The sequence below is a fragment of the Sardina pilchardus genome, chromosome 6, assembly GCF_963854185.1.
Source record: "Sardina pilchardus chromosome 6, fSarPil1.1, whole genome shotgun sequence".
In the NCBI taxonomy this organism is placed as follows: domain Eukaryota; kingdom Metazoa; phylum Chordata; class Actinopteri; order Clupeiformes; family Clupeidae; genus Sardina; species Sardina pilchardus.
In genome coordinates, this window is record NC_084999.1 from 12496172 (window position 1) to 12508671 (window position 12500).

The window sequence follows — 12500 nt, forward strand, 5'->3', positions numbered from 1 at the left end:
GGAGTCATCTGATAAGAGACATCTGCTGTATACAAGAGCGCCTACTTACTTACTGTACATACTGTACATGAGCACCTACACACATATACACACATTATTCACACAGAGAGGTTAAGCTCTCTCTCACACACACACACACACACACACACACACACACACACACATACACGCTGCTCATCCACGGGAGACAGTCTTGGACAAATCACCTCGGTGTCCAGTGTCGAGTGGCCAGCTGCCACCTCTCAGCGCGCCGTCCAGTGCTGCCTCAGGAGAACATTCCGGAACGTCACCCCAGGATGTTCCAGAACCAGATTACAGCGCACCTCACCTCGTCTCTGCCTTCTCCTCCTGTCTGGACAAAAGGTTACCTTCGCTCTTCAGCTGGCAGCGTGGACACTGCGAAGCTGGCACACATTGACTCACGTATACTGAGAGTGACACAGAAATAAATGTAGTTACATACACACACACACACACACATACTTTTTAATATTTAACATATACTTGATAGACAAATATGAGCATACATATCTTACAAATCAGAGATACACAGAGATATACATTTTGCAGACATTTCCAAGCACAAATACACACAGGCACAGAGAGAGAGAGAGAGAGAGAGAGAGAGAGAGAGAGAGAGAGACACACACACACACACACACACACACTCTCGTCCACAGGCGTGGGCCAGCATGCCATCTTGTGCCGGGTGCAGCAGCAGGACAATAGCCCTCCTTCACAACATGCCAGGGAGTAATGCAGGTGTCTGAAGCCTCATTAAAGAGCCCACTCCTGGGCCACCGGGAGGAGGAGGGCAGCGGGGCTCACGGCCAGTCTCACACACACACACACACACACACACACCATATTCCTCACTCACACTCTCTCTCTCTCACACACACACACACACACACAGGGGCACACACACACCTGACAAGTCATCTCTGTATCGAGGCAAACAGGAAATGCAAATCAAGAGTTTGGAATCACAATGAGCCACACACACATGCACAGTCCTTCATACACACACGCGCGCACACTCCCTCACACACACACACACACTGAGAAGCTCAGTATGTGGAGGCGAGGCCAAATGGCTTTCCCATTAAACCTGGATATTTCTTATTACACGCGGAATGGAGACGGGGAAATGGAAATAATTAGGCAGGCGTCAGAGAGGGGAAGCAAAGGGGTTTTTATGATCCTCTCAAATGTTTCTGAAAGCTGATTAGCTTCGCCCTCCTTTATCAAAATCAGCCCATTTAGCCAAGGACACTGCTTCACTGGGGTGGAAAATCTTACCAAATCACACACACACACACACACACACACACACACACACACGTTAACACACACACACACTCAGTCACACACACGCTCAAAAGTACTTTTTTTACTGAAATGGAGGGGTGTGTGTGGATCATTTCTACGATATTAGGGCATCTGGGGCCTCTTTGAGAGATTTTAGTGAAGTTACCAAAGGAACAGTGGAAGGTGTGTGAACGTGTGTGTGTGTGGGCGGGGGGGGGGGGGGGGGGGCATGTGCGTGACTGTTTGTGTTTATGTGTTTGTATTTGTGTTTGTTTGTGATTCCAGCCCGTGGCTTAATACGAGGGGTGCTGGAAGCGAAGTGGCGCTTTCTTCGCACCACTGGAGGTCTTGTTACACTTAGGCAAAGCGCCCCTGACACATCGCTCTCCATTTGCCCCGCACCATGCCACTCTGCCCCCACACCCGCACCATGCCACTCTGCCCCCACACCCGCACCATGCCACTCTGCCCCCACACCCGCACCATGCCACTCTGCCCCCACACCCGCACCCGCACCGTGCCACTCTGCCCCTCAGCTCCGCAGCTGGCCCTGACGGGGCACCATATGGCCACGGCTGTTCATTAAGACGGCCACTGAGGGGCAAAAAAAAGCACCCCCACTGCTACCACTACCACCACGAGCCCCCTGCGAGCCTGTCAGGGTGAATCGTGGCGAGCGCTCCTGACGGACGTGCCACCCCTCCCCCCACCCCCCACCCCCCACCACCAATCAACCACCCACCCCCATGCCAGCCTGAGCCCGAGCCCCAGTCAGCGCCAGCCAGCCAGCCAGCCAGTGGAGCTGCAGCAGCCGCAGTGGCGGGCACACAGCGTTTCCTAATGAAAGCCTAACACGTCGCGCCCAGATGGTGTTTGTCTGGTGAAATCTGCCGCGGACCGGTAAACAGAGGCCGAACGAGGCGAGGCGAGGAGAGGAGAGGGAGACACGTGCCTCTGAGTGGGCTCGTGAGGCCTTCCCCACATCACCTCTTCCTCCTCCTCCTCCTCCTCCTCCTCTTCTCTCCTCTTCTCTCCTCTCCTCCTCATCCTCCTCATCCTCCTCTCCTCTCCTCTCCTCCTCCTCCTCCTCTTCTTTCCTCTTCTCTCCTCTCCTCCTCATCCTCCTCATCCTCCTCTCCTCTCCTTTCCTCTCCTCCTCCTCATCCTTATCCTCCTCCTCTCCTCCCTCATCATGATTGTGCATAGTTACACAGACAGACACACACACACACACACACACACACACACACATATGTACACATACACCATATGCTAAATGAGAAAGGGGAATGTTATGTCTGGGAACAGCGACTGCCATCTGCACTTAACATTTCCCACTTCACACACACACACACACACACAGACACACACACACTACCCCATTCTCTCCTAAGTAAGCGTGCCTCTTGGGAAGCCCACTTTGCTGCATGTTCTGGCTGATGTGTAGTGAAGGACAGGAGTCTGAGGCCAGGTCGACAGAAGCACAAGCTGACAAACACACACATGTGACCACTCGCTTTTAGATGTTCCTCTGCTCTCCCTTCCTCCCTTCCTCCCTCTCTCTCTCTCTTTCTTTCTCTTTCTCCCTCTTCCCCTCTCTCTGTCTCTCTCTGTTTCTCCCATTCACCTCTCACTTTCCCTCTCTTTTCTCTCAGCGTCTCTGTCTCCCTCCCTCTCTCTTTCTCTATATGTCTCTGTCTCTATCTTTTTCTCTCCTTTATCTCCCTCTCTCTCCCTCTTCCCCTCTCTCTCTGTCTCTCCCTTTCTCCTCTCTCTCTTTCCCTTTCTCTCTCTCTGTCTTTCTCTCCTTTATCTCTCGCTCTGTCCCGCTCTTTTGAGTGCGTTTTATCTGATGGCGGGCAACACTCTTGGGCGGGCAGATTAATCTGGAGAATGGCGCGCTGTGCTGGAGTGCCAGCTGAAAGGGACGGAGAAGGCGGGAGGTGTGTGTCCAGTTTGAAGTGAGCCACAGGCCCGACGTTCAGGCCCCGGTCAGATCACTGGCCCAGGAGACAAGAGGATCGCTTTCATGTCCCATGGAGGCACTGACTAGTGTTTTGGTCTTTGTTAGTTTGTTTGTTTGTTTTGTGAAGAGCCAGGAGGTTGAAATAAGCAAACATGCACAAACGTTTGTTATTGGTTTTTTTTTCTTCTTCCTCCATTGTTTTTCAACCAGTGTGACAGTGCTGTGTGAGACACAGTCGGAAATAAAATGTGTGTGTTCTTCTTTTTTGTTTTTCGCCTATTCCAAGGGGTAAATTCTCTAGCGCTAAGAAACCTTCTCTCTTGTCTCCATGGTCAGGTGCCAATGCTAAGCTGCGCTACCAGCTGACGGCGGGCAACACCATGGGCACGTTCGACGTGGAGCCCGAGGTGGGCACGCTCTACATCGCCCAGAAGCTGGACTACGAGCGCGTCCAGCGCTACGAGCTGCGACTGGTGGCGTCCGACGGCAAGTGGGAGAACCAGACCACGGTGGTGGTGAACGTCATCAACCAGAACGACGAGGTGCCCGTGTTCGACCACACCGAGTACTACGCCAGCGTTACCGAGGAGCTCACCGACCTGCCCATCCTCGCCCTGCAGGTGAGGAGAGACACCTGAGAGGAGAGATTGAGACACTCAGTGTCCGTCTGGTGCCGTCCAGCCCATTCCACATTTGAAAATAGATCTAGAGAATATTATTATTATTCATTATATACAGTATAACGGCTTAGAACGTCTCTGATAACTTCAGGCACAGAAATGTTCAATGCTTGAATCCCTGCTAAGATTTAATAGAAAAAATGTCAGTGTGAGAAACATGCATCCCTGAAGCAGAACCGACGACTGGAATCGGTTGTCAGAATCTAGTAAGGTCACTTGCTCACTTCACTGCAACCACAGTTGACCTGTATCTCCAGAGAGGCACCTGCAAAAGGTCTAACTGCCCACTCAGCAGACTTGGTTTGGCACGGTTCAGTTTGACATAACCAAGGTTGAAAACACAAAGGTCAGAGTGTCGGCATCCAACAATTCTGTTTTGGTCAGCGTATATACATATATGCCTCTGGGCATTGCAAACAGTGTGTGTTCTATTGACTAAGTGTAAAACCAAACAAAGGGTTTGTCTCCTGACTGTAGAGTGTGAAGTGACACCGGGGCAGAATGTTCCGGAGAGACTCAGCAGTAAAATGCTTCCGAGTGAGGCATGCGTGAAGCAGGCTTCTGCCCACAGCTGTGGCAGCCTCCGAGTGGAATTGATTTGATGTGCGCCTGGCACCTAATACATTAAATTGTTTCGGGTTTGTGGCAGGGCTCCCTTGAAGTGTTTTGTTATGTTTATTAATGCGCTTCGGAGTTTAGGAGAGAGTGGCGGGAGGAGGAGGAGGGAAACGGGGAGGTGGGGGGCTCAATTTGAAATGACTATTTTGACACACCTGGCCTCGGTTGTCGTCCTTCTCTGGTTTCTCAATATCGCTCTCCGTCGTGTTGTCAAGAGAGAGGGAGGGAGGGGGAAAAAAAGAGAAACTTCAAAGGCTTTTGTAAACAACCTCTCTAGCGAGTGGGGAGAGAGGAGGGAAATTGCGGAATCCTTCTTTTTGCTTTGTCTATTAACTTTTAATTGTCTCCTGTGCGCTGTGACGGATGTGTTGAATCCTCCGATGCATGCGTATCCTTCAGAGGGCTCCTGCCTGGTTGTCAGATGAGACGATGCTCACTATTGCAAGTCACTCATTCGGCAGGGGAAAAGGTTCATTGGTTGGCATTGTTCTCACCTTTTTAATGTATGTATGTGTGTGTGTTTGTTTTTTTTTTTCCTTTTAAAAAAAAAAAAACCCAACAGGTTTCCGCTACTGATCCAGATCAGGAGGCCGACCAGAGTGCCCTGCGGTACTCTCTGCATGGGCAGGGAGCTGGTAGCGAGTTCACCATCGAAGAGCTAACGGGCCGAATCTACGTGCAGAAGCGCCTGGACCGTGAGGAACGGTCCGCATGGCGCTTCTTGGTCCTGGCAACGGACGAAAACGGCGCGGGGCTCACGGGCTTCGCCGACGTCCTCCTGGAGGTGCGCGACATCAACGACAACGCCCCCGCCTTCCTGTGCTCGTCGGACAGCTGCTTCGTCGGGAGCGTGCCCGAGAACTCGCCGGCGGACACGTCCATCATGGAGATGCGCGCCACCGACCTGGACGACCCGAAGGCGGGGAAGAACGCGGTGCTCAGCTACCGCATCGTGCAGAACGTGCGCAACGAGATCAACCTCAACCTGTTCTCCATCAACCCGTCCACGGGCACTATCTACACGGTGCTGCGGTCGCTGGACCGAGAGGTGGAGGACCGCTACCTGGTGGTGGTGGAGGCGGTGGACGGAGGCGGTCTCTCGGGAACGGGCACGGCCACCATCCTGGTGTCGGACGTCAACGACCACGCGCCGGCGTTCACGCAGCAGCTGTATGTGGCGTCCATCCCGGAGGAGCTGGAGGTCAACAGCGAGGTGCTGGTGGTGGCGGCGACCGACGGCGACGAGGGCGAGAACGCGGCGGTCACCTTCAGCATCGTGGGCGGCGACGAGGAGCGCAAGTTCTTCGTGGAGACGGACAAGGCCAACCGGCGCGGCGTCCTGCGGCTGCAGAAGAAGATCGACTTCGAGAAGCCGCACGAGCGCACCTTCAACCTCACGCTCAAGGTGGAGGACGCCGACTTCTTCAGCGTGGCCCACTGTGTCATCCAGGTGGAGGACTCCAACGACCACGCGCCCGTCTTCTTCCCGCAGTTCTACGACGCCGGCGCCATGTTCGAAGACGTCCCCGCCGGAACCATCGTGGCCCAGGTGACCGCGATGGACCTGGACTCGAGCCAGAACGGGAAGTTCTCGTACGGCATCGCCCCGGAGTCTGACCCCTACCAGCAGTTTGTGGTGGACAAGAGCGGCTGGGTCGTCGTAGCGGACACTCTAGACCGTGAGAAGGTCTCTCAGCATCGGCTTATGATCTTGGCCACCGACATGGGCAGCCCCGCCCTCACCGGGACCGCCATCGTCATGGTGACCGTGCAGGACGTCAACGACAACGGCCCAGAGTTCGAGGCGCCGTACCGACCGGTGATCTGGGAGAACTCCGCCACCCCGCAGAACGTCCGCATGAACGACACGTCGCTCCTGCTCCACGCCGTCGACCGCGACTCGTCGCCCAACGGCGGGCCCTTCTCCATCCGGCTGCTCATGCTCACCGAGGACGCCACCAGCTTCAACCTCACCGACCTGCGCAACGGCAGCGCCCTCCTGACCGCCCTGCGCACCTTTGACCGCGAGCAGCAGAAGCAGTACCTGCTGCCCGTCCTCATGATCGACAGCGGCTCGCCGCCCATGAGCTCCACCTCCACGCTGACCGTCGTCATCGGCGACAGGAACGACCACCCGCACGTGGCGGGCCACACCGAATTCATCGTGTACAGCTACGAGGGTATGTGTGGCGCACGGGAAATGCAGAGGAGGTGCCTATAGCGAGAGCACACGTCACACAACCTCTCCATCATTTATTTAGCATGAATTGCCATCTGTCAGCTTGTATAATATTCACAGAACAAAGAATGGTTTTGAGTTGTGATATTTTTAGCATTGGTGTTAGTATGAGTGATAGTTGCTTAGCTATTTTTTCCTCTGTGAATGGAGAGGCATTAAAACCTCTAATAAGAAATCGTCATGTAGAGCAAATGTAGCATGAAGCAAACAATTTCCTTAAATTATGTCCCAGATTCTAATAGACACCTCAAAAGAGGCACATGGTTTTTTAAAGCGCTGTCGATTTCATGCATAACAGGATCACAGCCATTTATTTTACAGGGATTGGGAAGAAACGGGAGTGTTAGCATGCTAATTGCTTAGCGCCCCCTACTGGGCTGTTTAACCATGACCACATGTGTTCCTTATCTCACAGGGACCCCCCATCCTCCCCCCTCCCCACACACACACACACACACACACACACACTTGTGCCCAATAGACATCCTCCCTTCTGTATTCTCCCTTTACAGAGCCTCAGGTAATGTCAGAACTCTGGATGTGTGTGTGTGTGTGTGTGTGTGTGTGTGTCTGTGTGTGTGTGTCTAACCTTATTATGTATGTTCGCCAGGTTCACTTCCCACCACAGTACTTGGACAAGTTCAATCCCCTGACCTTGACGACTGGAGTGAAAAGGTGTACCAGTTTGAAGGCAAACCCCCCAGGTACTTTCATCTCTCTTTTATTGAAGTGAGATTCTTTTCCAAAGGGCAGGGGGGGAGGGGGGGGCACTGCCAAGCTATCTGCCATTTAACTAGAAAGAGTGGGGTATAAAAGAAGAGAGTGGATGAGAGGAGAGGAGAGGAGAGAGAAGGAGAGGTCCTGAGATGGAGAGAGAAAAGAAACGAGGGAAGAGAGAGGAGAAAGGAAGGAGTCCTTTACATGAAGGTTGCAAAGCAGCGATAGAGTGAGAGATTAAAAAAAGACAGAGAGAGAGAGAGAGAAAGAGAGTAAAGGATAAAGAAGGTGTAATAGGATAGTGTCATCTCTTTTCACAGCCCAGATATTAATACTGCATAAAGAGTTGTATTCAGAATTTACTCTGAGGCGGTTGCGTTACAAAAAAAAAAAAGAGAACCCATTCTGCCCGCATCTCTTGTGTTTGGCACGACGGCACGACTCGTGTTTGCCCCTGGGCTTGTTGTAATGAACAGCCTGTAATCTGGTTTGGAGAACTACAGCTCCTCAGCCAGACAATGACAAACATGACACCTTCTTAAAACAAGCCAGAGACATAGAGAGTGAGAGAGAGAGAGAGAGAGAGAGAGAGAGAGGGGGGGGGGGGGAGTGAGTTAGTGAAACAAAAGCACAGATATGGCTAATGTTAGCCGGCTAGCTTCACACCACTCTGTCAGCCACTTTAAATTCCCTTCAAAGCCCCTGTTTGTTTTTGAGTGCCATGTAGTGCCTTTGCCCTTGTTAATTTGGATAATTGCTGTATTAATATATTAGCGGTTTAGCGGCGGCTAGTGTGACAAGAGCTTGGCACCGCCTGGTGTTGTACCTTCGATCGGGCACCCAGTGTTTTATTTGCTTACTGGACAGTTAATTACCTAATTTGGCACGCGAGCTGAAGGTCATTGGCGGAGCAGAACTCGATTCCTGTTATGTGAACATGATTGCGCCTTTTAAAATCTAATTTGAGCGCGGGCCAGCACAGGTTCACTGACCTTGGTGCTCTCCAGGGGAGGTTCTGGCGGGGGTAGCGTGTCTGTGTGTGTGTGTGTGTGTGTATGTGTGTGTGTGTTCTGGGGGGGTACATGGGGTACAATGGCCCCAGCCCTGCCAGAATAACTGTTATATCACCTAGCGTTGATCAGCTCTCATTCATGCTTCACGGCTCAGGCAGCAGTGCCACCTTTCTGTGCCCAATCCGTACCACCTGCCCAAGACATTTGGCACTGCCAGATGTGTTCCACGCTTGCGCCTGTGGCACTTTATTTGCTTAGCAAGACATTAAGACAAAGATGTTGTGGTGTGTGGTTATTTTAACAGAAAGAGGAAATGGTGGCATGGCAAATGGGCCTATTTTGTGATCACAGATTGGCCTCCAGTCTTTCATTACAGTGCGGTCGGTGTGGCGATAAAAACAGCCATTGAGAATAGGCTAGTTGCTCTTGTTCTGCTCTTGTACAGTACACACGACATGTTGCGACGAAGTCGATATGAACAGCAAAGACATTCCCTGTTCGACTTCCTCCTCATATACTGTACAGTTGCAACCTTGTTTTTGCTACGCTTGTGTATGCTTGTCCGTCCGAGTCATTTAACACATGCACGGTACAGATTGTGCATAGAAGCCCGTGCTTTCTGACAGAGCATTGACGCACATGCGCAGGACGGATCGTGCAGTCGGCAGCACATATCGGGCACCCACACACACCTGTGTGTCACCTCTGAGCTCTGCCTCTCTGTGTTGCTCGTTACGAGGGCCCGGCACCTTTGAGCCCCGAGCCCTCCGGTCTCCTCCCCGGACCACCGAGCCCCCTTTAATTCATTAAACGTATGCCCTTCATAAATTATGCTAACGCATTAAAGTCTTATGAACCCCATTACAATGCCATCATGAGCTTCCCTAATGTTCAACCTGTGGGGACCTCAGCCTCACGACCCATGATTTTTCAAATAAATTGCCCTCTTTCTTTTTGTGGGCAGCCTGTCTCTGCCTGACTACAGTTCAGCGTGTAACTGATTCTATATGGGCGTGTTAACTGACCCGCTGTGATTTGAGGCACACCATTTAGGGGCGAACGAGTTGCACTCTACTTCTCGCCAATGATGGAGGGCCGGCTCGTCCTCAACAAACTGCCCCATAAAAAGAGCAGACCACGGTAGCGGACTGACCCTGTGGTCAAGTTCTCACTTATGGACCCGTAATTGGATGTGTTTGTTGCTGATGGAGAGGGAGAGGGAGAGGGAGAGAGAGAGAGAGAGAGAGAGAGAGAGAGAGAGAGAGAGCAGTGTCCCTTGTATCAGATTGCTGTGGAAACGATCAGCTCCCTTTCCAACACACTCACAAATACACTCACACACACAAACACACACACACACACTCTCTCTCTCTCTCTCTCACACACACACACACACACACACACACAGACACACACAGACACACAGACACACACACACTCTCTCTCTCTCTCTCTCTCTCTCTCACACACACACACACACACAAACACACACACACATACTCTCTCTCTCACACACACACACACACACACACACACTCCTCAGCTCTCCCACGCAGCTCTCTATTGGCCCCACTGCCCCTCCACAGTCCCGCGTCTCATCCCAGGGCTTTAGCGAGGCGGTCCGGGCAGCGCTACGGAGAGGGCCATTAATAATGCAGCACAACACATTACCGAGCGGCGCGGTGAGGCACGGCTCAGAGCCGGGGAGGTGCGGCCTCTTTGATGTGTGGGGGTCGCACCTGAAGGATGACAGTTCAGCCGGCTCCTCCAGAAGCTCTTGTGTCGACTCACACTGAGGGGAGCTATTCAGAGCGCCGCGTGGCGCGGGACAAAATGGGGCTGTCATTGTACATGGGCTTGTCAGTGTGTGTGGCTGATATGGACTGGGTGGGTATGGATGGATGGATGAAAGCCTTTTTCATATTCTTCATTTTTCATTCTCATTATAGTATGTCTCTCTCTTTCAGTAGTTCTGTTTGGCATGTTCAGGTGGGATTTGTTTGGGGGTTTTGCGCTCTCACTATATTGTCCACACGTCGCACACACACACACACACACACACACACACACACACACACACACACACACACACAAATACATACACACACACACACACACACACACACACACACACACACACAGACACTGACACACTGACACACACAAAAGCACACATGCCGTTAAGTTCACACAGTGTGACTCCCGTCTCTGTGCAGGTCGTTCAGTCTGAACCGCAACACTGGTCAGCTGAGCATCAGGGAGGGCACGCCGCCCGGCGCCTACAGCCTGCAGGTGCGGGTCAGCGACAAGACCTGGCCCGACGTGACCTCCTCCGCAGAGGTCACCGTCCTGGACCTGAAGGACGACGCCGTGAGGAACGCAGGCTCCCTGAAGCTGTCCAGTACGCCTTCCTCTCCTCTCCCGATTCACACACACTGTCTTTCACTTTCTGTGCCTTACTTGGGCGAATTTCCTAAAACTAAGCTAGCAGCTTTGTTGGTTGCAAATGCTATTTCCCATTGCCAACCGACTAAGTTGGCAATGGGAAATGGCACCCCTGGATGACAGGTGGGATTCCTGCTTTATTAGTTCATGCTTGTCAAGTTCAAGCAAAGAGCAAAGCTAACTGACATCTGCGTAATGTAATACAGTATATGATAATATAATAAATATAAAATGATACCCACGACCATATAATCTCTACCGTAATCTCCCAACTTTACGGTGGCTTATACATTGTTTTTGCAAAATGTCTTCAGCTATGAGGTTATGGTATTTATGTGGTTTTGTTTTGTTTTAACTTGCATAAAACACTGCCCTGTGGCTTACACACAATGCAGTTAATACACAGGAAATTACTGTAACGAATAACCCTTTAGTCACATGCATGTCTGATCATTAGTGAAAAGTCTGACCTCTTGTCTCTCAGACCTGACGGTGGAGGAGTTCTTCCGGGTCGGCCGGGGTCAGGAGAGCTGCTACACGCGTCTGCGTCGCCTGCTGGCTGAGGTGCTGCAGACGGAGGCCGAGTGTGTGTACGTCTTCAGCGTCGCCAACGGCAGCAGCAGCCACGACAACCTGCAGCAGCTCAACGTCTGGTTCGCCGCCCACGGCTCGCCGTACTACAAGACCGAGAAGCTCCACGGATACGTGGCGACGCACAAGGTCAAGGTGAGGGATGGTTATGAGTCCACGCACACACACACACACACACACACACACACACACACACACACACACACACATCCACACACACCTGTAAATAACTCAATTACTTGTGCTACTCTTTGCACTTTGAAAACACGCACAGAGAGAGAGAGAGACACAGACTCAGACACATACAGACACACACACACACACACACACACACACATACACACACACACACCTGTGGACACGATTACAGCCACCGTGTGTGTCTCTCCGCAAAGAGCCTTCGCCTTATTAAAAGCACTATACACAAATAAAACCTCTTTAAATTAAATTGCACTTCACACAATGAAAGGGAATCAGGAACCAATGAATTCCTCACGACCATATAAGGCGAGCGGCAGCCGTCGAGACGCAAGTCTTAGAGACCGGAATGGAGAGTATGAAAGAGAGGAGAGGAGAGGAAGGAGGGAGGGAGAGAGGGTTGAGAGAGAGAGAGAGATGGGGAGGACGGACAGGCTGCTTATAAAGAATTCACTGCTTCATAAATCAGAGGGAGGGAGAGAGAGAGAGAGGGAGGGAGAGAGTGCAAGGGAGGGAGAGAGAGAGTGAGGGAGGGAGAGAGAGTGAGGGTGGGAGAGAGCAAGAGAGAGAGAGAGAGAGAATGAGGGGGAGAGAGAGAGAGAGAGAGAGCGAGGGAGGCAGGGCCAGGCGAGCGGAGCTGTTTGAGCGCGGCGTGGTGCAAATAGGGGCTCTCGGCTGCTGTTTACACACAGCGTGCGGCGTGCGAGGCCCTGGCGGGTGGA

The 12500-nt window shown here is 52.1% G+C and overlaps 1 protein-coding gene across 1 annotated transcript in view; it reads left to right on the forward strand.

The window, feature by feature from the left end:
* si:dkey-22o22.2 (neural-cadherin) overlaps positions 1-12500 on the forward strand; it is a 147684-nt gene that overhangs the window by 120878 nt on the left and 14306 nt on the right. Inside the window, exons 16-20 of the mRNA XM_062537971.1 lie at positions 3614-3897; positions 5138-6755; positions 7425-7518; positions 10761-10945; positions 11474-11715. Coding sequence (XP_062393955.1) covers positions 3614-3897; positions 5138-6755; positions 7425-7518; positions 10761-10945; positions 11474-11715 — 2423 coding nt within the window. The remainder of the gene's footprint in view (positions 1-3613; positions 3898-5137; positions 6756-7424; positions 7519-10760; positions 10946-11473; positions 11716-12500) is intronic.